The 24070-nt window shown below is 44.1% G+C and overlaps 1 protein-coding gene and 1 long non-coding RNA gene across 15 annotated transcripts in view; one reads left to right on the top strand and one right to left on the bottom strand.

The window, feature by feature from the left end:
* SPTBN1 (spectrin beta, non-erythrocytic 1) overlaps positions 1–24070 on the top strand; it is a 189013-nt gene that overhangs the window by 62316 nt on the left and 102627 nt on the right. For 2 of the 11 annotated variants that reach the window (XR_011426078.1, XM_005599983.4), the window contains exon 1: positions 21735–22911. The exons of the other annotated variants lie outside the window; for them this stretch is intronic. Coding sequence is in view for 1 of the 2 variants with exons in the window: in XM_005599983.4 (XP_005600040.3) it covers positions 22803–22911 (109 nt within the window). In the remaining variant the exon portion in view is untranslated. Of the gene's footprint in view, positions 1–21734; positions 22912–24070 lie in introns of those variants that run through there. 11 annotated transcript variants of the gene reach the window in all.
* Positions 11106–23347, bottom strand: LOC102148694 (uncharacterized). 4 transcript variants are annotated; one of them, XR_011426081.1, is made up of 4 exons: positions 23293–23347; positions 21161–21266; positions 18189–18347; positions 11106–12683 (listed from the first exon to the last, which is right to left on the bottom strand). It is a non-coding gene; the product is annotated as an uncharacterized lncRNA (long non-coding RNA). The 4 variants fall into 4 exon arrangements; XR_288426.4 differs by having other exon boundaries at positions 11106–11330; positions 23293–23341; XR_011426080.1 differs by lacking the exon at positions 23293–23347 and adding an exon at positions 21698–21839 and having other exon boundaries at positions 21161–21262.

Raw genomic sequence — 24070 nt, 5'->3', positions numbered from 1 at the left:
AGGATCAAGCGTGTTTACATGAAACATTAACTAAACATGTATGCAAGTGCCAAGAAAGTACTATAGACATTTGGTGCTATAGTAATTTCGAGGGAAGGATTGATCACAAGAAGAAGAAAACCAGTCATTTTAAGAGGATGGGTTGAGAAATGTAAAGAGAGAGAAAGACTGGGGCTTGAACCTTGGCACAGCTGCTTTAGTTTCTACTGCAGCAGAACAGAAGAGGCTAGGTGCCAAGTCTCTAAGGGGCTCCTCTCATTAAAACAGAAAGTCTGCTTTCGGCTTCTCAAGATGATACACCACTTCAAGCTTGGACTCATTCCTCGAAAATTACGCTAGAGCTTTTCTTATTTGCACACTCACTTCCCTGTTCAGATGGAATACTTTTATAAGCCAAGGGAAAGACTTCTTGCATGAAGGAATGAATTTTTATAGTCAGGATTAATAGGGATTTGATAGCTACCCATTATTTTCCTCATCCACTCTTGAGGCTGTTCCCAGAATTATGCATTATTTGGAATTATTTGTGAGGGAGGCGTAGTCCCCATTGCATAGTAAATACACCACCCCTTATTTGTCAAGTCTGAATCTGAAAGAGCCTTTCATATCAGAGGTTCGTGAAAGCTCTTGAAGAGAATGTCTGTTTAGGTCATTACATGTAGTCCCAGATTATGCCCTCAATTTATTTTCTAAATACATATGACTTCAGTAGTTTCCTGACCAGAGGAATGGCAGAATCCTTTCTTTCTTTTTTGGGTATGGCTTCCTCAGGTTTCCTTCCCCTCCCTTTCTCCTTACTGCTGTAGATGACCCCTCCCCACTTGTGAAAGCTTGGATTCTTGCCACCGTTCCTTGTATTCCTCACATTCTCTTCTCACCTCAGCAGTGGCTGAAATCCCATAGTAGCTGAGGTGAATGATCCTGGGTGGGAGAACCAGCCTACTATTCCTCTCCTTCATCAAACCGCCTAATGGCACACCACTCCCTCTTCCTAACCGGGGCCCAACTCCTGCCCCTCATTCTTCTAGAACCCAAGTTCTCATTCCTCAGTCACATCAGAGAACTTGATCCTTATTCCCTCGTTCATCTCTTACTCCGTCCTTAGCCTTTGTCTTAACTCCTCTTCCCACTCCACCAGAATATTTCCTTAAGTCCATCTCTTACTTTTGAGGAGCTCCAGTCACCATTTCTATGAAAAAAATCCCATCAGTTTTATGCTTGATTTATGATTGAATTTAGGGAATGTAACCTCTCTTTTGTTGAGGACTTCCTGAGTAAGCAAAAGAGGAAAAACTTAATGATTTTTCTCCTGTCTTATGCTTTTCCTGGCTCTCTTTGCATATATGCCCCCCCCCAAACACACACATCTGCCTGTCTTTTGAATATCCTCTTTATTGAGATATAGCTTACATACCATAAAATTTACCCCTGTAAAGTATACAGTTCACTGGTTTTTAATATACTCACAGAGTTATGCAACTACCACCACTAATTCCAGAACATTTTTATCACCCCAAAAAGAAATTTCATACACATTAGCAGTTACTTCTCATTTTCAACTCCCCTAGCCCCAGGCATCCACTCTCTGACTCTATGGATTTGCTTGTTCTGGACATTTCATATAAATGGAATCACACAATATGTGGCCTTTTGTGACTGGTTTCTTTCACTTAGCAAAACGTTTTCAAGGTTCATCCATGTTGTAGCGTGTATCAGTACCTCATTTCTCCCTCTGCTCTCTTACATAAGTAATAGTGACGGATTAGTGAGAAAGAACAGAAAAAATTCTGTGAAAGCTACCAACATCATAATACTGTGATTTTTATTTGGCAGTTGCCTGGGAATAGACGGCAGATCTGTACTAGGCATCTGAAAGTACTGTAGTCTTAGGAACTTTTTCATTTACCTGGATGTGGTCATCAAAAAAATCTACTGGTGGGTGTTTCGTGTCTCATATGGTCATATTTGTTGCCTTTATTAAATTCACTTACACAGTTTAACTCCTTTGCCAATTTTCTACCCAAGTGGACCTGTTAGTAGGTACCATCATAGGAAAATAAAAAGAAAAAATATAATGTGTGTACAGGGCATCTGTAAAGTCCTGTGTACTTTAAACTAAAACATGTCACGTGATAAGAACAAAATGAAAATGTCACAAAATAGGTTTTATATTAACAATGCAATTCAAGTATCTAAGGTGTTATTTAACCACCATCTTCAGTTGGACAATTCAATTTGATTTTCTAATTTATAGAGAAGATTGGTGCTGGGTAGATGTTAAATAGTTTCTTAAATTGTATTTTGATTTTTGACGCCAAGTTGATTAAAGAAGATGGTTTTGATTATTGAACTGTATATTCGTCACTAGTTTTGACATGATCACATTAAGTAGTAATCCAGTGGGAGGGGTCTGGGTAACAAGGTAACAAGCATTTGGTCTGTGTCTGCTTATTGGCTTCTTTGAAAAGAATCTTGCATTCAAAATTATTTTTGCTTAGTTCTTTCTGGTTGTCAGGAACAGAGATTCGCTTGAGTTACCTGAATAAAAAAAGGTGTGTGTGTGGTAGAGTACGGGAGGAGAGGAGGAGGTTATTGCAAAGTTTCAGGTGCCTAAGACCCAGAGGTCCATTAGTGACTGAAGCTGCTGTAGGGCTGGAAGCATTCTTCATCTTTCAGATGGGCCGCGTGCCTCATTCATTGGAGCCTGCTGCACTGTAATAGTATCTGTGCCCTCGTAACTCAGTCACACATGGCTTTGGTGTACTGTAGTTCCAGTTCTAGCTCTTGCCAATCTTTTCTCTTTTGACCTCATTGCTCAGGGACTCAATATCCTGGTTTTCTCTACTTCAGATTTCTGTGAGGATGAGCATGGAGGTGGGGCTCTGATTGGCCCAGATAATCTTTTTATAACAGATCATGGCCAACTGGATACTTACAAATAATTACCTTTAGCAGAGGTACCCACAACATTGGTGAAGAGCAGGAAGCCAGCCATATGTATAAAACACTAGTCCCATCCATCCATGGCTTAGAGGGCATTGGGCTGGCAGTTGGAGGGTACGGTTAGCATTTCTAATGCAGAATTTTGGCGTGGTGGAGAAAAGTACTTTATATTAGGACTTTTGGGGAAAGATATTGGAGTATCTTGTGTGATCGAGGGAAGAGTTAGACAGCCAATCTGAGGAAAGGGCAAGGTGCAGACAAGCCTTGGAACAATGGAAATTAAGGTTTTCTGTCTTTCAGTCTCTCGTTTTTAGCTTCCTTGTGAGTGAGCTTTTGTCTCTGCCCTGTAGGTGGTCTTTCAAATGACAGGAAATATGGGTGCCATCTGCCCCTAGACTTTGCTGTCCACCACTTTCCCCATTTTTCTAGTTGCGGTTGGAAACATTGACGATGTTTGGTAGAGAGGCTATAATTTATTAGGCTTTGGTCAAGGGACTACTCCTGAACCAGCGAACTGTGGTGTGGGGTGTGGAGGGATGTAAGAACATGGCAGCTCTCTCTGGAACCATATGGAGCTATTCCTGAAAAAGGGGTGGGTGCTGGGCAGATGACAATAAATAATAATAAACATTCACAGCACGTTTTCAGATAGATTGATATTGTTGATTCAGAGATAAAGCTATTTCATAAAATGGCAAGGTGACATTCACCATTAACTAATTGCTTCCTTAAGAAAGAAAGCAAACAATAATGTACAGTTTCCTTTAGGGTCTTGAAAAAATAAAGTTAACAAGGAGAAACAAACACTGGCATTTCAGTCTTTAGAATATACCTCTAATAAGATGTTTAGTTTGCACCTAAGTTGTTAACTTGAGAATTTGCTTGGTAATTTTGTGACTTGGAAACACTCTATCCCATTGTTTCTTCTTGGGGCCTCAAAGACCAGCGCTGTTCTTTGTTGAGTATGACAGGTGTCCAGTAACAGAGTGTCAATCCAGATTTTTTAGCAGTACAATGATGAAAGTGGCATATAAGCATGTTCCTTACCCACATGCAATCTATTTTGGGGAAACAGACCATGTGTATGATACAGGCAATGTATGCGACAGCATTACATAAAAGTGTTGTGATACTTCTCCTAAACCTGAATCTTAGCCTCTTCATTCTCTGGTTGATAAACATATCCATTTTCCACAATTCTTATCTCTCCTGTATTCTCATTACATCTTCAAGGGGATTTGCTGAGCTCTGAGTTTTGACCTCTTTTGTTGCAAACCTGTGAATTTTCAGAACCCTAAGGTAGTGACAAATTGGGTGATAGGCACATTTTACTGGGTGAGACTGATAAAAATTTTGCCATACAGGTTTACATTTCTGCATACGCCCTTGATTTCTTGAGCAAGTATGTGAAATTGCTTTATTAGCCACTCTATTGTGTCTGTAAGCATCTTGAGAAACAGAAGGACTGAAGTCAGGGAGTGCCGGGCCATTTGCTTGTCCCAGGCCCTCCCTGCATTACCTGTTTCCTAGTGGATCACCCTGTAAGTCTTCAGAAGCTCAAGCCCTCTGCACTGTCTCAACCTGAGCCCCAGCTCCTCCATGGAGCCATCCTGCCTGTGTGGTTCTTGCCGATCTTTGCCCCTTGTTATTCTGTATCCTACCCCCTGAGTCTTCATAGTTTCATGTGTGTGCTCAAGATGGATGTATCTGTATTCTCTTTCCAGCTGATTACTAAACTGGTTGAAGACAGTGCAATTTTCCAGCTGATTACTAAACTCCTTGAAGACAGTGCAATGAGTAATAGTTCTTTTGGCATTCCCTGCAGCACCTTACATAAGTCTGAATGCAATTAGGTGCTTTTATTTGTCAGACCGAAGAACCCATTCATGGTCAGAGCTACTAAATATCACTTCAGTTGGGGAAAATTTCCCCCAAATTTCTATGATACCTATTGAAAAGCTCTATATAAGAATTTTACATTAAAATGTATCATAAAATAATGCATTGTAAAAAAAAAATTCCCTATGTTGTACCCCTAAAACTAATACAATGTTATATGTCAGTTATCTCTCAATTTAAAAAAATCCAAACACTACAGAAGTGGACAGTGAATGTTTTCCACTTCCCCAAACCTATGCTCATCCCTAAAGATAGTTTCTTTTGAAAGTTTGATGCATGTCTTTTGAGATATTTTCTGTGTACATTATTGAAAACACTTTTTCTTTTCTAGTAATAAACAGAAGCAGGACCAGTTGATTGTTAGAATTGTGGAGTTTAATGTTTGTCCTACCAAAGAGTGTTTGTCTTAAATTTTCATTCTTGCAGGATCTGATCTCCTTACCATGGTAACTTGTGGAGATGCTTTGGAAATTGGAGGTGTTGTTTGTAAGCTGGTAGAAACCCTTACACAGTGGATGGGATAGCCTTCCCATGAGGCTCTCAGTTTGTCCCCTGCCTCCTTTTGTGCTGCTAGTGTCTGCCCCAAGGGTTTTACCTTTTTTGGCCAAAAGAGCAAAAGCCAAGGATTTCTTTGTCTGCTGCTTCTTCAGATCACTACAATGTTTCTGCATCTCTTCCCTCTTTGTCTGTTTACCTTCCATGTTTCTGGGATACTAAAGGCACTTAGTAGGGGCATCTCTCAAGAGGCGTGCCCTCCTTGGTTGGCCTGCAGTTTCCCTGTCTTCCTATGTGACATCATTAGTCTCAAGTTGGTGCCAGCGGTTGGAGTTTGATGATTTAATGGTTCATTACAAATTTATAAACACTGGCTACAATTTTCCTCCTGGAATACTGTATTGTGACTTTAAGGACATAGGGAATTTGTGAATATGGTGGCCAAGCATGACAGGGAATGGAATGCTGTAATTGTAGTATATGGTTCCTAGAATACCTCTATTTTGCTGCAACAGCCAAAGGCCATTCATCTGTCCCTCAGACTAGGCTACAAGGGGACTAGAGTGCTGTTGTCACTGTTGTTGTTTTACCTGATGTGTAATTTTAGCCTTTTCTTCTGTGATTAACAACAACAAAAACAATCTAGTACCTTTCTAAATCCATGGGGTCAGGGGTGTATTGTTCAGCTAGTTTGGCCCTGTGGTCAGTTTTTACCTTTTCCTCTAGGCAGGGACATGCGTTTCCATGGGTTGACAGTCCTGAAGTTGTCTTATATACTGATTTTGGAGAAATGAGTTTATAGACCGAATCTGTTAGCCCTTTATATGTCTCTACTGTGAACACACAAAATTTTATCCTGGGAACTGTTCGCTCTGCAGAGAATTAGTTTGTGCTTCCGGCTTTTGTCCTGAGCCCCTAAACACACCACCCATGGAACTGTCTCCAAGCATTTGAAGGAAGGCCAGTGTTCGTAGGGATGCTTGTAAATAATGTAGAGGTATTCAAGACTGCCTTGAGAAATAGAGGATGGAGGAGAGGCTAGGCTGGAGGATGCACTTGATACTGATTCGAAACCCAAAACCCCAGCACTGAATTAACAGGTGTGCTTGTGCGGTTTTCTATGTGCATTTAATCAGCAGTCATCTTCAGGTGTGCCCACATGTAGGTCTTTTTTTAAAAATTCCATCATATTCAAGGAGCCATTTTAGTTGGAACACTCAACACTATTATTGTCTGAACTGAATATTAGCAGGGAGGATGAAATTTCTATGTTTCTTAAACTGAATGGAGGACTTCAGAGTAATCATGTCAATCTAGTCTATAACTGACTTAAGATTTTGAAAGAAAAAAATTTTGAGCACAATATCAGTAAGAAATATATTTTACATGGCAGTCTAGCACACAAATAAATTTATGTTTATTTGGGTATACTTGTGTGAGTATCCACCCACATTTATTTTTCAAAAAGTAATGTTTACTTGTACTACTTGAGGTGCTCTGATATTTTCTGTTCTGTACCATTTTTTGTAATGCTAGTATTGATCCACTAATTAGATTTTTAACTAACAGTGCTAGAAAACCCCGTGGTAGCAGGTACATTTAAAAGTACACCTAAGTGGTCTATTTTTAAGCCTTGTGAATCATGATTATTAGAGTGAGGTGGTATTTGATTTTTTTGCTTCATTCATTTATTAGTGAATGAATGAGTGAAATATTTATTGAGCACTTATGCGCTAGGCATTGTGATTAGTGTTAGAAATACAGAGATAGGTAATTAAGTAAAAACAACTCTGTGGTCAGCAGAAAAAATTTTCATTTCTCACTAGGGTGAGGCCGTGTCAGTAGATGGAAGGGAATTTTAGGCTGGGTAAGCAGTGCCATGAATAGCACGATGGTGCCTGGCTCTCTTGGGGAGCCAGGTGCAGAAGTGCAGAAGGAACTCAGGGTAGAAGCGTAGGAGTAGGCAAGGAGGGCCTTGAAAGCCATGCCATGGAGTTTAGCCTGTGTCCTTTTGGCCAGTGGTTTTTGAAATTTATTTCAGGAGAATTTTTATTTTCAAAAAGGATATTATTTGTGACCTTGATATGTAAAATGGCAAACTCAGAGCCACCCTGGATGAAACAGAGTGGCTTCCCCTAGATTTCTAACCCCGGGGGTCTTGAGACCCCTAATGACTTAACCTGAGAACCACTGTTTGGGTTCAGGGAATGGTAGGATCTGACTGGTATCTCAGGAGGACACCGTGGGGGATGGCTCAATGAGGAGATGGCTAGAGGGAGATGGCTAGGAGGCGGTCCTGTTCATCCAGCGAAGAGATGAGGAGAGGCCCTGAAACTGGGGCCGTAGCAAGGACTTAGTGCATTAGAATCCCCGGGACTTGCTCTCCAGTGGGCTGTGGAGGGTAGGGAAAGGGAGGAGGAAGGGAAATGAGTTTGGTTTTGATTATATGAAGCCTCATGCCAAGTTTGTTCTTCTGGGTGCCAGATGCTTGGGGTATTTTGTGGGGTATTTTGGTCACAAATCTGCAAGGGAGGCCATTGTTTGGATTTTTTTGGGGGGGGGGGGGCGGCTCTATCACGTGGCCTCCAGTTTTAGGATTGTATCACGTTTTCCTTAGCTCATATTTGTGTATATTCTCTCCAGCCTTTGGAAACAGAATGGGCCCTGAGGCTCTCTCAGTCTGCCTGTCCTCATGCACGTTTGGAGGTCCTCCTAGGGCCGGGGCGCCCGGGTGTTCCTTAGTTTGGATTCAGGCATCCAGGAGTGGTGCATCTTAGGGCTGATGCTGAGAATGGAAGAATGGCTTTAGAGGCCTGGAGTCTGAGATTAAATCCCTGCTCTGCCAATTACTAGCTGTCAGGTAGTGGGTACCTTACTTCTGTAGGATGAGAATCATAATATCCACCTTGTGGGATTGTTGAGAGAACTTAAAATAATATGGAAGATGCCCGGCTCAGGGTCTGCACACAGTAGGCCTGTGTGTGAGGTCTTGAATATAAAATTTCATTATGAAAATAAATCTTCTGAAGAGAGGGCTCCTCTCTCCTCCTGCAAGGAGGCCCTCCATATTGAGAAATATTACATTAATGCAGGGTGAGTGGGAAGATTAGAAGAAGTCAAGCTGGAAAAGCAGGAACATTCAAGGGGCATACATTCAGATGGCCTGAAGACAGTGGTGACCTGTGGCTTTGTTTGCTATGGTGTTTAGAGGGCATTTGTGACTCTCAGGCCTTCTTCTGGAGGCAGGAAAAGCACTGAAAAAGACTTCCAATTTTTTAATTAAAAAAAATTAATATGTTCTTTGCATTTTCATCTTTTCTTGCTGCATTTACCTGTTTTAGGTTTGTACTCAGTGCACATTAAAATGATCATAACCTTAAACATATATTGAGAGAAGGATTTAGAGAAAAGTGTAATAAAAACATCTAGAGACTTTTCTTGGATGGAGACTGAGGAATTGATTTTTTCTCTCCCCTGCAAATAACCAAAATTGGAGGGAGAGAGACAGAGATGGCAGTGGGAGACCTGTATTCCAGAGGGTGAGGGATGTGCTCAGCGTAGAAAAACCAAGTCAGAGAGAGGCTGGCACTGCCTGAAAGATGGTTGGTCCTTTGTGGGGGTTATTTAGCTTTAGTGCTCTCTTCCTCTTTGTTGAGACAGCTGTAGTTTGGTATCAGGGGATAATAAAAAAGAAATATAACTAGATTCTCAGGGGGATTATTTGTAATACTTAAAATTTGTGTATCACTTTCATCTTGGAGAAGATTTTGAAAATATTACTATAATATTAAGAGCAGTTTTTGGTAGGAGTCATTAGCCCCCATTTTACAGATTTCAGTCTGAGATTTTCTGAATCGGATTGTTTTTTGCCCCAGCCTGCCTGCTCCAGTGGTAATATAAATCAGGGGCCCCTGTCTTCCTGGGCGGTAATTGAAAGCCTCTGATGCCTATCTCTGACCTGCCTTTTCTAACTCTCCTGGAAATTGCTTTCCTTCATGTAAGTATTTTTGGGCCTCTGAATGTCCTTTAATCCAAGAAAGAAAAAAATCTTGTACCTCTCTCTAGAATTACTCATATTAGAGAATTGTAAGACTTTGAGATACCTTGAGTAAACTTAGGAGGTTAGAAGTGTTAAAGGAACGGAAATTAGAGCAAAGTTTTTTCTTATTTGTTTGTTTTAAGGGATGAATTCTCACTTGATGACATCATTGGTGACTGAGCTTATTAAAACCTTTCCCAATAGGGCCAAACATTACCTATATTTAACAGGAAAGCTGAGAGTTAAAAATCAGATATTTTACATTCTTTTTGTTTCTGACTGTCAAGCACAAGAGAAGTGTTACCAGTTTAAAAAGGGAGGCCTAAGTGACATATATTAAAAAAAGGTCAAATATTTATTTGTGTTAAATAGCATACTAAAAAGATATGGCAGTAGGGGTTATCTTATAAGATATGGAGATATAAAATATAACCTAGATATGAATCTTAGTAAGTTGTACAAACAACTTGAAAAACTTTTTTTGAAAAGGGGTATGTTTTTCTTTAAGGAAGGATGAAATTAAATAAGTGGAGATATCCTGAGACCCCACCAAGTGGCAGATATGAGGTGGGCGCTTCATTTAACATGCCTGGTATTCCATTGCTATTCTACTGTTAGAGGAAAACCAGCAGATGGGCTTTAAAACCTAGGGAAAACATTTTTTAGGTCACAGAGCTTTTTTATGGCATTTTCAAAAGTGGCTTGATTGGGGGCCATTGTCAGTACTGTTACTGAAATCAGGAGATCTGGGTGCTGCTGGGCTTGGTTGAGACTTGAGAGAAGTCATCCCTGCCTCTCTCAGCCTCAGTTTCCTCATTTGAAAAACAAGGCAGTGGGCAGGTTAGGTGGTGAGGTCCCTTAGGCCTCTCAGATTGTGTGTGGGCTCCTGGGGAGTTAGCAGGCTGACTTCCTGTGGTTACCAAGGTGAGTTCTGGCTTCTTTTCCCAGTGGTTTCTGTGTACACAGTGTGATGCGAACTGTGTGTGGTTACGGGGATGATAGCAACCTTTATGCTTCTCCAGGAAATAATAAATGCCATGTAACTTTGACTCAAGTCCTAGGCTCTTGTTTATTTTTTCATTAACTTTTTATCTTTGATGAGTCAGAAACGCAGGCTCTTGTACGATGATAATAAGATTTTGATTATAATCACTTCAAATTACAGGCCCTTCTCCTGTATAATGATTTTTGCTATTTGCCCTTCCATAATATTCTTTAATAGGCAGAATAGAAGGACAGTGTTTTGATCAGTAAGAACCTTAGTCCGTTACTTTATAAGCCCTTATAATACTAAAATTATCCTTAACAGAAAACTTTGCATGTGCCCACGTTGACAGGATATTAATATTCTGTAACTGGGTGGGCAAGTCTGAATATTTCAGGATGGTTGATGATGGAGTATCACGAGACCTTAGGCGTAAGGAAAACTTGTCTGTCTAACATCTTCTGCACATCTGGGCCTGCACATGCACACACACACACACAAACTGTGTAAATGTGTGTGTGCCTGCCTAACTCTGATGTGTTGCTACTGACTAGTCCTAAATTACTAATTGATTACTCTCCTGTTTTGGGGACTTGATCTCAAAGATACTGACTTGAAGAAAGTTTTGAGCAATTGCATGAAGGTTGGACTTGTAAAAATCATTAGACCTGCCACTAGTGGTAACTCTGTGGTGAATGGACTTTATTCCACAGCACTACACACAGATGTGAGGCTTGGAGGCAATTGGGAGTCAATAACTAATTTATTAGGCCTTTTGTTGTAAAAATGAGAGCGGGCAGGATTCCCGTAAAGTTTTTTTTTTCCTGGAGCGTTGAAGAGAGGACTTGGAGGGATCAGCGTGTTGGTTGACAGCATTTGAGAATGTTTTGTTCCAGCTTCAGAATCACAGATGCATAACACGTGGCTTTAGATCTACTGTAGTACGTTCTGCCTGAGTCTTTACTGAAACTTAAAAAAAACTTTTAGTTGTGGCAAAAGACATATGAAATTTACCATCTTAACCATTTTTAAGTGTACAGTTCAGTAGCGTTGACTATATTCACATGGTTATGGAGCAGATCTCTAGAACTTTTTCATCTTGCAAAACTGAAACTCTGCGCCCACTGAACAACTCCCCAATTCTCCCTCCCCCCAGCTCCTCGCAACCTCCATTCTACTTTCTGTTTCTATGAGTTTGACTACTCTAGATACCTCATATAAGTGAAATCATACAGTACCCATCTTTTTGTGACTGGCTTATTTCATAATGTCCTCTTAATGACTTAGTATAATGTCCTCAAGGTTCATCCATGTTGTAGCATGTGATAGGATTCCTTTTTTTTTTAAAGGCTGAATAATATTCCATTGTAGGTGTAGGCCACATTTTCCTTATCCATTCATTTATCAGTGGACATCTGGGTTGCTTCCACCACTTAGCTCTTGTGAGTGGTGCCGCAGTGAACATTGGTGTTGAAATATCTCTTTGAGATCCTGCTTCCATTTCTTTTGGATATATACCCAGAAGTGGGGTTGCTGGATCATATGTAATTCTATCTTTAATTTTTTGAGAAATCTCTATTTTTCACAGCAGCTGCACCATTTTACATTCCTACTAACAGTGCACAAATGTTCCAATTTCTCCCCATCCTTTTCTGAAGCTTTTATTATCTTATTAAAATAAAGTGTAGTGGAGAAAAGCACTATCATGGTCACCATTCATGTTTTTCCTGGTAGGTGGTAATTAAAAAGGTGATAGAAATGGTAATAAAAAGGTGAGTGGAGACGTGGTTATGGGTGAGCTTGGCAGATTTTAGAAAAGAGCTTAGTCTCTCTCTTATCTCACTTCATTCCTTACCTGTCATTAAAATTCTGGTTATAATGAATGAATCCATTTGTCAGATGGTTTTAAAAAATACCTCCTGAATAAACTGTTCCCTCAGAACATCATAAGAATAATAAAAGCCCAGTGCAGAAAACTGAGAGAAAGGGTCTTTGGACAACAGAGTGCACTGGGGCTGACTGTGTGGTTCTCTGCTGGGCTGGGAGGATGAGATCGAAGCTGCCAGTACCCTAGTCTGGGTCTTTATTCTCTCTGTGCGGGTACAAGTTGGACGTCAGAGCACACGGAAAGATATGGGTCATCTGCCACTTGGTGCAAGCCTGTTGGCTCCAGCTTGGTGTTGGATACTGCAAGGTGAGGTGGGAGAGGGGTTAGAATGAGCTTTCTCTGATTTCGAGCTTTGGGGCCACTTCACTGATGGGGAGGCTTGAGAAATGCTGCCACTTCCTTTGTCCTCAGCTCCCTGTACCTTCAAGTTTGCCCTAGAAATGAACGAGGCAGCAGGAATTCAGAAGGCCGGCTAATTTCCAGTATGCAGGAACTTACTGTGTATCTCTGGGCATGCTGCCCTGTGTCTCATTCTCCTTATCTATAAGTGAGATGATTGGCTTAGGTAGGTGAATTTTGAAAAAGACCTCTTGACATCTGCTAGGAGTTCTGGCTTTCATCTTCTCTTTGTGAAGGGTTAAGGTATGGAGCAGGGGGTGCTGCATAAAGTGGAACAGGCTCTGCAGTTCACCCTATGGTGCCACCTCTCACAGAGCCTTTGCTCTGTTTAGGCTTCTGTTCAGTGTTCAGGCTTCTGAAATGCCTAAATTGTTTTTGAACTACTGTTTCTTAGATGATTCTGGGCTGGGGAGTCTGGAGTGAAGGTTACATAAAACTTCCACCTGCCCTAAAACAGATTATAATATGTTTCCAAGAGCATTATATCCAGAGGACCTTAGAGATTTTCTACATCAGATCCCTGAGATTTTAGAGAGAGTATTGGAGAAGCCAAGAGACTGGCTCAGGGTCACAAGGCCAGTCAGTGTCAAAAGCTGAGAATGGAGTCCGCTTTTCACTTGTCTTGAGTTTGTAACTAGTGCACTTTCCATTATTTTAATTAGGTAGATAAGACTGGTACAGACGAAGAGATAAGCAATACTCTAAGGCCATGCATGATAGGTACCAGATGAGGGGGGCTGACAGTACTGGTATAGGGTTTCTGAGAAGGAGGAATCATCTTAGCTAGGATAATCTGGGAAGCCTTCCTGGAGGAGGGAAGTTTTGAGCTGGGCTTGAAGGATGGGTGGACTTTAGACCAAGAGGTGAGGGGAACACCAAAAGCAGAGGCATGGAGATGAGAAAGCCCAAGACAGGTGGTAAGGCACAGATCAGTTTGGCTGGAGCAGAGGGACAGGTATGAGGAAAGGATAAAGACTGACATTTATTGATCGTCTGTCTTGTGTCAGGCATAGTGTCTGGTCCTTTACCCATGTCATCTCAGCATCCAGAGTCAGGAGGTGCCCTCCTGACCGTGTACTTGTTTGAGGACATCACTGTCTCTCCACCCCATCTGTGTACCTGGGATCTGTCTTCCTTAGAGTAAAAGTCAGTTACACTTTGATCTAGTGGAAAATACCTGGTTTAAAATGAGGAGAAGAAAAGAGGGAAGAATTGTTTCTGTAAAGAAGGTCTCAGAGGGAGTTGATAGTATTTCATTCTTTTACAGTAAGCGTGCAGTCTGCCTCCCAGGTAATGGCAGCTGGAGGGCCTTGGCGCTTCTGAGTGACTGGGCTGACCATGAATTATTCAGGGCCTGTGCCCAGTGAGTGGCTGCCTAGCAAAGTCCTTTGGGAGGGAGGCTGTGCTATCTCATTGAGAGATCACAGAAGCTCAGGTGCTGAGGAGGAAGAAATGACTGCACCCTTAAAATATTTCACATTTTGGCATGCCAGGGCCGCATGCAGTGTTCCATAGCCCTGCAACTGGGTAATCAGGACCTGTTTTTCAAAGAGCAAGAAATAACACCTCCACCTCCAATTAATAAATACAATAAGCTACACTGTCATGTTAGTGTGGCACATGTTGGCAGGGATTTAGTTAGAAGCCACATTAAAATTGGAGATATGACGGTATAGCAACAGAGGGCATTCATGTGGAAGAAACCCCACTCGGCTTTGTTCTTTTCTCCACCAAGTAGAAAAATGCTGTTGTTGATCCATTCAGAATGCTACTTTAACTATCACTAACCCAATCTGTTACATGCCACTGTGTGTGTCTGTGTCTGTGTGTGTCCGTCTGTCCCGTTTCCTCAGCTAGGTTGAAAGTGCCTGCAGAGAAGCAATCACTTCTTATAATTACGTGGGTCCCTCCAATGGCTGTGCTTCCAGGTGGGGCTGAGAGCATGTTGGATGGGTTCACTTTTGCTCTCTGTAGACCAGGAGGTGTGGGGCCTGTGTCTTGATGATAAAGTTTGCATCTCCCACTCCCTTCCTCTTCCTACCACCCTCTCCAGGTGCCTGTTCAGCCTGTTCTTTCCACCTTTTCTCATTGCAGCCAGTTTATGTTAAGCTCTTGGAAAAGGTAAGATGGGTGTGAATACCTGAGGGCAGGGTCCAAGGCTTGCTTTCACAAAGAATGCATTTGTATTTCCTCTTTTCCCATTTCTTTCCCATGAGCTGTGCTACGAGGAAACAGTGTCTTCTCACTGTCCCATTTGCGCCCTTATAAAGTCTGGCCCAATAGCTCTGAACACCTGTGTGTGTCAGCCTTTTCTCTCCATGTCAGAGGTGGGAAGCAAAACCAGAAATCCCGGGCAAGAGCAGGCCTGGCCCCAGCTGCATTCCTCAGATGTTCTTTTCCTTTGAACCACTCTACCTGCAGCGAAGGAGGCCAGTCTTGGCTCTGGCTGGTGTTATAGTCACAGGCATAGCAACACCTGTTTGCTAAAGGTGGGGCCTCTGGACAGGGGCATTCTTTTGCCCATACAGGGAAGCTTTGCTTGTGCAGATAACAGACGCGATAAGAATGCAGGGATAGGGTTTGGCTGGGGTAGAAGACTCAGTAAACTGCATTCCTTCCCCAGGACTTTGGGTGCTTGATACTGAGTGTAACGTGCCATTTTTCTCCCTCTCAGCAGAGATGCCAGGTGCTTTATATTCAGTTGTGCTGTGACCAGTTGATCAAGAAACAGAAAAAGGATATGAGTGGAAATTAGATTTGCCCTGGTATTTCAGATTCAGCCATATAACTAGATGATTTTGTGGGAGGGGTGTGTGTGTGTGTGTGTGTGTGTGTGTGTGTGTGTAAAGAGAAACATCCATATCCTCCAGGCAACAGAGGTAGCAGTTACTGTAGATGGAAAAATACCTTGAGCTGTCCCTTTAATGTTTCTTCTAGTTATCCTACATCCCGAAGTATCAAATCTGATAGCTCCACTTCAAACAAACATTGACCTTTCTAAAAACATAGGCCCTTTATAACTTGTTTCATAGTGAGTATTGTGTTCTTGCTATATTGGGTGTTAACTGCTTTAACATCTATAAAATATGATTTTCAAGATGCTTTTCCCGGTGTGTAATGGGGTGAGTTAAAGAGAAGGGTTTGTGAGTACTTCCCAGGTGGAGGACTGGTCCTGCCATTCCGAACTGTCCTTGTCCAAAAATCCAAAGGGGTGACCACTCTGGTTCCCAGCCTGAGGTCAGTGATTCTATGTGAAACCTAGAACATTCTGCAGCTAGTAGCCTCCTTGGTGGAGAGATGGCCAAAGGTAAGGTAGAATTAGTTTTTGAAATTTCCTCTATGAGGAGTTTAAAGACTAGTAATCATAGCTGTTAGGGTAGTGCTAAGATCTTTCTAAACATTTATCTCAATTATAGAATAACTCTATGAGGTTGGTCCTGTTATTGTGTGAATTTTGCAGGCTCAGAGAATCACAAAGTTAGGAAGTGGCAGACCCAGCTTCCTAGATTCCTAGTCTGTTCTGGCTTTGCATTTCCAAACCTGAGCCAAATGCTCTGTGGGTGGTGCTCTAGGAGTGAGTTGAGGGGTGGTCTCAGCCCTGATCAGCTGAGGGTCTTGTGGGTTGTGAGGTGAGAGGAGGGGAGGGGAAGCTGACTGCTCCCAGCTGTCCAGGCTGTGGGCCCTGAGTGTGAGGTGCCAGTGGGGAGAAAGAGATGCTCTGGAGGGGTGGCAGGCAGGTAGCAACAGCACAGAAATGCCAGTGTCAGAAATGTGTTCTGCCAGTGGGACTTGTTGAAATTGCCTTTTTGGGGGGGGGTTTCAGATTATTTCTTATGTTTTCTGTTATTTTTGGCTGGATATCATGGTAGTATGCTTGGTTGGTTGGTTGAGTTTTCTGGTATGTGTGGCAATTTCCATTGAAAAAGGCGTGGGGTTTTAAGAGAAGATCCATGCTGAGGCAGGCTTTGGGGAGAAAGGATAGCAGTAACTAGGTATTTAGGGGGTGGCTGGCTCTCTGGGCATTATTCAGCAGAGTGGACAGAAGAAGGATCACAGTTAAGGATTCAAGACTGGGCGAAGTGGGCAGGAGGCTCCTGGAGAAGGGAATAGGTGGGCCAGAGAGACAAGGCAGAAAGAGAACCAGAGAGGCTTGACAGAAAGATCCTCTACGCTTCGGCCCTGTAGAGCATACATGCGGCAGCATGATTTGGGGCCCACTTCTCTATCTGGCCACACAAGTGGAAGAGGATTATGTTAGTAGTATTATTTTGGTTTCCTATAAAGAAATGCTCAGGAGAAATTGGTTGTAGTCATCCATCTGTCAAGGAATTTGACAGTGATGAACGAAAGGCAGATCTGGAAATGGCAGTAGAGAGTGGCTAAGAATCTGGCAAAACAGTTTATATGTAAAACTTTGTTGTTTTCTGCCCCTCCCTATTCCTACTACTTTTTTCCCTAGCTCTTGAGTCGGTTTTTCAAGTCCTTAAATGTGTACAAATCCCATCACATCTTAGCATTTTGGCCATCGTCTCCCAGACGTTTTCAGTCTTGCTAATGTTTAGATGTTCAGGAAATGAACACTCCATAGTTTACTCTTTCAATCTTGCTGTAATGCAGGAAAAGCATTCTTTTTTTTTTAAACCTCCCAGACTACATAGAGCCTTTTGGAACAAACAGAGGCTTCATCTTACCCTCTACTACATGCTAAGTTATACAGAATCTTAGTGTACAGGTCCAACACGTATGAGAAGAGGAATAAGACCAAACCAAATAAGACCAAACAAAACGCATTCACAACAAACCCTCAGAACCCTCAAACTAGTAACTTCTGTATGAACTAGCAGAGAATGTGCCTGATCCTAACCCAAACTAAGTGCTGTAGAAGTTCTTGTGGTGGCTTGCTTGGGTTTTAGGTTTATCTTGATACTACTTACCAAGTTTTATGGTTTTTCTGAAAAGCTTAGAAACCACTGGTAAGCTGATATACTCTGAGTACCAAGGAGAAACAGTGCTAGACTTGGTCAGTCTTGGGTCCAGGTTGGCTCTGCCACTCACCAGCTGTAGCGCCCTGGGAAAGGCACTGTGTCTGTCTGAACCTCAGTGGCCTTGTCTGCAAAATGGATACAATACCTTCTTCACAGGGTTAGTCATTTGAGAAAATGTCTGTGAAAGCATTTTGTGAACTACAAAGTGCTGTAATAATGTGGTGATGTTGTTACTGTGGCCATTCAGTTTATGTGGAGATTGATGATAATTGGGACTACAACAATAGTCTCCAAGAGGGGGGAGCCCAAATCACTCATAAATACGTTTAAAACCAGAAGGAATTTTTTATGACCATAGATTCCAACCTGTTCGATTTATAGGTGAGGACTGTGAGGCCCAGGGAGGGTTAGACATGCATGTAATTACTTGGCTTCTTGGTGGCACTCAGAGTTGGGGTGAGCCTGAGCTCCTGACTCTGGACTCTGGTCTTTCCACCACACCACAGCACTTCTACTTTGTGCTGTCTGCAGATAATTCTGGGGACTTGGTTTTACCTTTCTGGCATCACAAGGATGGCAGATACATGTTACCCGGGCTTCGGTTCCTTCGATCCCATAGTTGACTTTGCCAGATTACGCCTTGGAATCTTGTTGCAGCTTGAAGGCAGGCACAAGCACATATCAGAGTTGCCCACAGGTGTTGATATCCCTGGCCTGGATGAGGGGAATTATTTTTTTTAGATTAGAAAAGATTGAGGGAATAGGCCAAAATTGCATGGTGTGTTACTGCAGAGAGCTTGGTTGACTATTGAGCATTCTGAAACGATCACCCCCCGCTTACTGTTCCCACTCATATGCTACACGTGTCTGCCATTGGTGTCTTCAGGATGATTATTCTTAGATCACTATAAATAAAACTGTGGGGAGGACCCTTGGCTTCTGACTTTATTCAGTTAGAGCTGGGCAAGTTCCTTTCAATTCCTCCTTTCCTCCTCAGCTTGTTTCCATCCTTCCTCTCCTGCCTCTGAAGTTAAGGGTACCTCCTCTTGACTAAGGTGGACTGCTCCACCCATTCCTTTGAGCCATTTTCCCACTGGCCTTTGCTTGCCTATGCCAACTCAGGGCTGAAACCTGACAGAAAACATGCTCGGCTGGACCCTGTTCCAGAACCCCTTCCCCTGGTCCTGTAGCTCCCATTCATAGTCTTATCTTCACAACCTCTACCGTCTGGTTCTCCTTCTTCCCTTTTCTCCTCATTCTTGAACTCCCTGTAACCTTGCTTCAGCTTTTATTACCCCATTGACCTCCTCATTCACACGCTGGGTCACCTTTTCTCTGACTTCTAGCTCCTTGTTCTTTTTGCAGCATGTGATGCCTTCTGTTGCCTTCCTTGCTTGATCTCCCCTCTCTTGGATTTTCAGTCTGTAACTCCCTTGGTATCTCCCTGTTGTTTCCTCTTCCTCTCAGACCTAGGCCTTCCCCCGGGCTCTGTGCTCAGCCTCTTGCCTCTTACATCCCTTCCTAGATTTAAGCCCACTACAGTCTCTACTCTCATTCCATGTGTATTCAGCCTTGAGGTCTAGGTCCACATCCCTGACTGCTTCTGGACATGTCATCCTGTGGTGTTGTAGGTAACTCAGATTCAGCTAGAAGGAAATGTTCAGTCCTCCCTTACACTCTGCAGCCAGCTGTATCAACCCTAGCATCTTCTTCAACCCGAGCCTTTGAACCTCCCACATACAGTTGGTTACCAAAGTCTTGTGGATTAACTCTTGCATCAAGCCCATTCCTTTGTTCCCATTGCCACACCATGACTAGTCCTTTGACCTGGACAACTGCAGTAACCACCTGAGTGACCCTGCTGTCTTCAGTCTCTCTCCTTTCTCCCCATTCTAACCTACCACTGTCATAATAATCATCCCCAGAGTCTAACCCAGACGCCATCCTTCTCTGGCTCAAGTCTCCAATGGTTCCCAGGCCAGGCTTAGTTCCAAGCCTGCCTCTCAAGGCTTCCCTCCTGCCTGACAGTCCTTTATGCTCCAGTCAAAGGGCAGCACTCACTGGTGCTATTCCTGGGACAGTCCCGTCAGTGTCAGTGCCTTCACTTGTGCTGCCCTCCCCCTAGCAGGGAGGAAAGGAAAGGAGGCTTCCCCCTCGCCCTGGCCTGTTGATAGTCTGCCTGTGCTTCCAGGTCTGGTCAAATGCAGTCTGTCCTGCAGTTGTTCCTGCCTGCTTTCCTGGGCAGGTGTGACCTCCTGTCCTCTGAACTCTTGTAGCTCTCCTCTCCTAGCCCTTATTCTGTTCTTCTGGAATTGGACTGCTTGCATATCTATCTGTCCCATCTCCTTTGGCCAGCAGCTCTCCCAGTCATCTTTGAATCCGTCCAAAATGTTGGACAGTGTGCCTTGCACACAGTTGGCACCCAGTAAACACTGAGTGGAATAAACAGTGAGCACCTCTGGCCTTCCTTTACCTCCTCCCTCTGTGAGTTGGAGGTGGTTGGATGAGCCATCAGGGTGTGTCCTCTTTTTCCCTGGCCCCATCACGTCAAACAGACCCCCACTTCCTACCTCCTGCCCCTCTGCAGTTATTAAAGCTTTCCCCAGCCTCAAACCTTTCTTTCCAATACTTATGTGTGTTCACCATGCCTGGCTTGTTCTAAGTCTGATTTTCTGGATTGAGTGTGGTACGCTAGTCCCAACCTCTGCCCCATCACATTGTATGTAACCTGGCTAATTAGAAAGCTTATTTCACCTACTTCCGCATACCAGAGGGAGCTGAAAGGGAGACTCTGAGTGTTGATCCATATTCTGTTCATTAAGTGGCTTAAAGATTAAAAATAAAGTGTTGTAAATTGGCAAGCACTTTGCAGTCTCATAGCTGGACATTTAGAGACTTATCACTTCACCAATATATTTAATAGTGAAGACGGACCTGTTAAGATCGTAATTGACAAGTTTCCATCCTACTCTTTGTAGCCTTGATGGGATATGTGGGGAAAAAATGCAGGAGGAGGTGAATTTTGAAAAATATACTCCTAATTTTGAATAGGATGACCATTTTTAGGGCATTTTCACATCATCCCCTCAGTGACCTTGTAGAGGTAGGCATTAATTATCCCTGTTGGACAGCGGAGGTTTAGAAGGAATCCAGGGTTTCTTCTAAGGTCACAGGTGGTTAAGAGGCTTGGCCAGGACCAGAAACCCAGATCTTGGGAATCCTAGTCAAGCGCTTCTTCCAGTACCCCGCGTTTTGCTAGTGAATTGCAGCAGTGGTAAAGGGCTTTAGAAAATGCTCTACATGGATGATGAGAAATGTCTTCAAATCATGGGCCTAGCTTTAGAAAGCTAAAGGTTGATACTGGCCATATTAAAAACCCAGGCTTGTGGCTGGAAGGAGTGGGGGTTGTTCAGAGTTGAGCAGTCAGCCAGACTCTAGGTTTGTTTTAACTCCAGTCCTGGACAGGGATGCCGTTCTTGAATTACAAGTGCCCTGGAGACTAAAGTAAACCTGGGGTGGAAGCTCACCTCTTTAGTGCAGATTGGAATCCTTTAGGAATGAAATTACCTTCTTCGGTGAACATTGCTGCAGGGCTCCATGCTGGAAACACCAAATTTGCAATTTGTCTTCTGCCTGTAGTGAGGAAAAGGGGGGCGGGGTGGGGGCGGAGACTAGGGTCAATTATTTACCAAGATTACATTTTGATCATGGTTATTTTCTGTGTAGAGGACTTTATTTTTGATTGAGCTTGGTGGGAGAAGAAGCTAAGGAGGAGAGTTTAACAATCTTGAAGAACCCAAAAGTTTAGAGGCCTTGTTTGACAAATCAAAGTAAGATTTGAGTCTCTGGGCATACCGCCCTGAACCCGCCGGATCTCCTTTGATCTCAGAAGCTAAGCAGGGTCGGGCCTGGTTAGTACTTAGATGGGAGATTTGAAGGTAATTTTTTTTCTCTTATCTGCACATCGGCTCATAAACTTCCAGGTTAGGGATCCTAAGGTGTTTATCTGTGTACCTTCCTCCCACATCTCCCACAATGCCTTGCAAATGGGTGCTCCCATAAACTTTCCTTGCATCAAATTACAATTATAGGGCCAGGGTTATCCCAGAAAACGTCCAGCTCAACATCCCACGATGGCAGCAGAAGTCTGTTAAGGAGATTCTATTGAGAGCCCTAACTTATGCCTCCCCTCTCTGCGGGCCTGTGCGGTGCCCAGCGTGACTTTGTTCTAGTTTCACGCGGCCGGCCGCCGCCGCCGCCGCCGCGGCGTGGTTGGCGCCCGCGCAGTGGGGACGCCGTGTGCGCCCAGGTGCGCGGCCCGCGTGGCCGCCTTATTTCCGCCGACCCTGAGTAGTGGATGAGCCGGCCGGCCGGGGACTTGCGGGGCTCTGTACCCTCCCGCCCGCCTCCTTTTCATGTGATAGTAATCGGAGACTTTTCCGTTACGTGAGGCTCTCAACAAAAGATTGTAATTCCAGCAGCTTTGTTCGGGAAGGTACCACTGCGGCGGGCGCGTCCTGGGCCCGGCCCTGGGTCGGCGGCTCGGGACGGCGGGGGCGCCGTGGGCCGCGCGGGGCGGCCGGGGAGTGGGGTCCGCGCGCCGGCGGCCTCCCCTGCGCCCCTCCTGTGGTACAGCCTGTGTTTCCTCTACAATGCTGTTATGCTAATCAGGTGACATCACCGCCCGGCGCACCGCGAGTGGCTCCTGATTAAATTACAAACCGACGGCCACGGCGGGCAGCCGGGAGGAGGTGTGCGCGCTGCTCCCGCCAGCGCCCCGGCTCGGCGACGGGGGCATGCTTAGGATTGGCCATATTTTTAAAAATTTCTAAGTCGGACTTGCGCCTCCCTCCCTCCGTCCCTCCGCCCCTCCTTGGCTATTTATTTCAGTCTTCTAGCCAAGGGCCACAAAAGGAAGGAAAGCAACCAGGAATTAGATGCGTGTTTGGTAACTCCTGGCCCGGCTAAGGTGGACTCTCCTGCAGCCAGCTCCCTATCAGATCACCCTGCTGGACTTTCAGACCGGAATGGGGCTTCCCTGAGGTCCAGCCCTTTTCGCAGGGGCCGAGAGCCAAGCCGTGCGGAAGCTGCTGTTTGTTGGATGGGGCTTGGAGGGGGCCGGAGCGGGATCTCCACAGTGCAGCCTGCCTGGGCGTTACGCCGGGCATAATGGAATTGCAGAGGACGTCTAGCATTTCCGCGCCGCTGTCGCCGGGTTACACGGGGCAGGTGCCTTACAACTACAACCAGCTGGAAGGGAGATTCAAGCAGCTACAAGGTAAGCCCCCTCCCAAAGGCTGGGCCTGCCTGAGGACGTGCCTACGGGAGTTCTGAGGCTTTATTTGTGCCATATGGTACGTGACCCTAATGAAGACGGGCGGCCGCACGGCCCGGCCCCAAAGCCTCTGGTTGGCTGCGAGCACCCCATTGACTGCTTAAAGGAGACAGTTTCTTACTCTCTACTCTAGAAAAGCCACCGTTTGGTGCCCCCCCTCCCCGGTGTCCTTTTGGCTCTCTTGTCAGGTATCCGCTGCCCACTGCACACATTTTCTGCCCTTTGAGCTGTCTTTGTATCGCAGTAGATCAATGCTGATAGACCTATTAGTATGCAAGTATTTGATTCCGGGTCACCTCTGTCTCCCAGCCCCCAGCCTCTTACCTCTGGGAAGCCTAAAGGTGTAAAGTGCACTGCTCGACACCCAGTCCTGTAGAACAATAGCAATGGGGAGGAGGGAGTGGTCTTTTTGTTCCTAAGTCTTGGGTAAATTACAGTTTTGATTACAAAGCTTAATTTTAACTCTTTTGATGTATTGTGTTGGGGGAGAGCCTTCCCATCAATTTAGTGGGCTATGTAATTTATAATGAAAACCAGTTACTGTCGTTCCGATGTTATGGGTTGGATTAGTTGGATCAATTTCAGGTTTCTTGGAGTCTATATTAGTCTCAAATAATTGAATGAATCCAATATTTTACCGCACGTATTTTTATGGCGAGCAGGGTCCTGTGTGCATCGGTGTGTGGGGTGATGGGCCTGCAGCCTGCGGCCGGGGTGGCCCCTGCAGCACTTGGCTGTCCCTGCCCAGCCAGTGGGCCTGGCCAGTGGTGTCTCAGAGCTTATACATGAAAAAGAATTCATAACTGAAAACAGAACTCCTTCCGTTTGGAAGCCCCTGGAACCAGTAATGGGCCAGGAATGGCTCTAATGCTGTGAAAAAGTAGCCTTTGCAGACCGTATATGTTTCTTATTTTAACTCTTCTTAGTGCCACAAATGTGGTTCCTGTGAGGAGGAGGAGGAGGAAGGAAGGAAGCAGCTCAGTCCTAGAATGTTTTCGTTGGGAGGAGGGGGGAGGATGTATTTCATTCATAGGTTTATTTGTCTTGTGAAATAGTTGACAGTAATGACACTTTTCTGGAAAACAAGAGGCAGAACAGGACG

Source organism: Equus caballus, chromosome 15 (genome assembly GCF_041296265.1).
Source record: "Equus caballus isolate H_3958 breed thoroughbred chromosome 15, TB-T2T, whole genome shotgun sequence".
NCBI lineage: Eukaryota > Metazoa > Chordata > Mammalia > Perissodactyla > Equidae > Equus > Equus caballus.
This window is presented reverse-complemented; position numbering and strand designations above follow the sequence as displayed.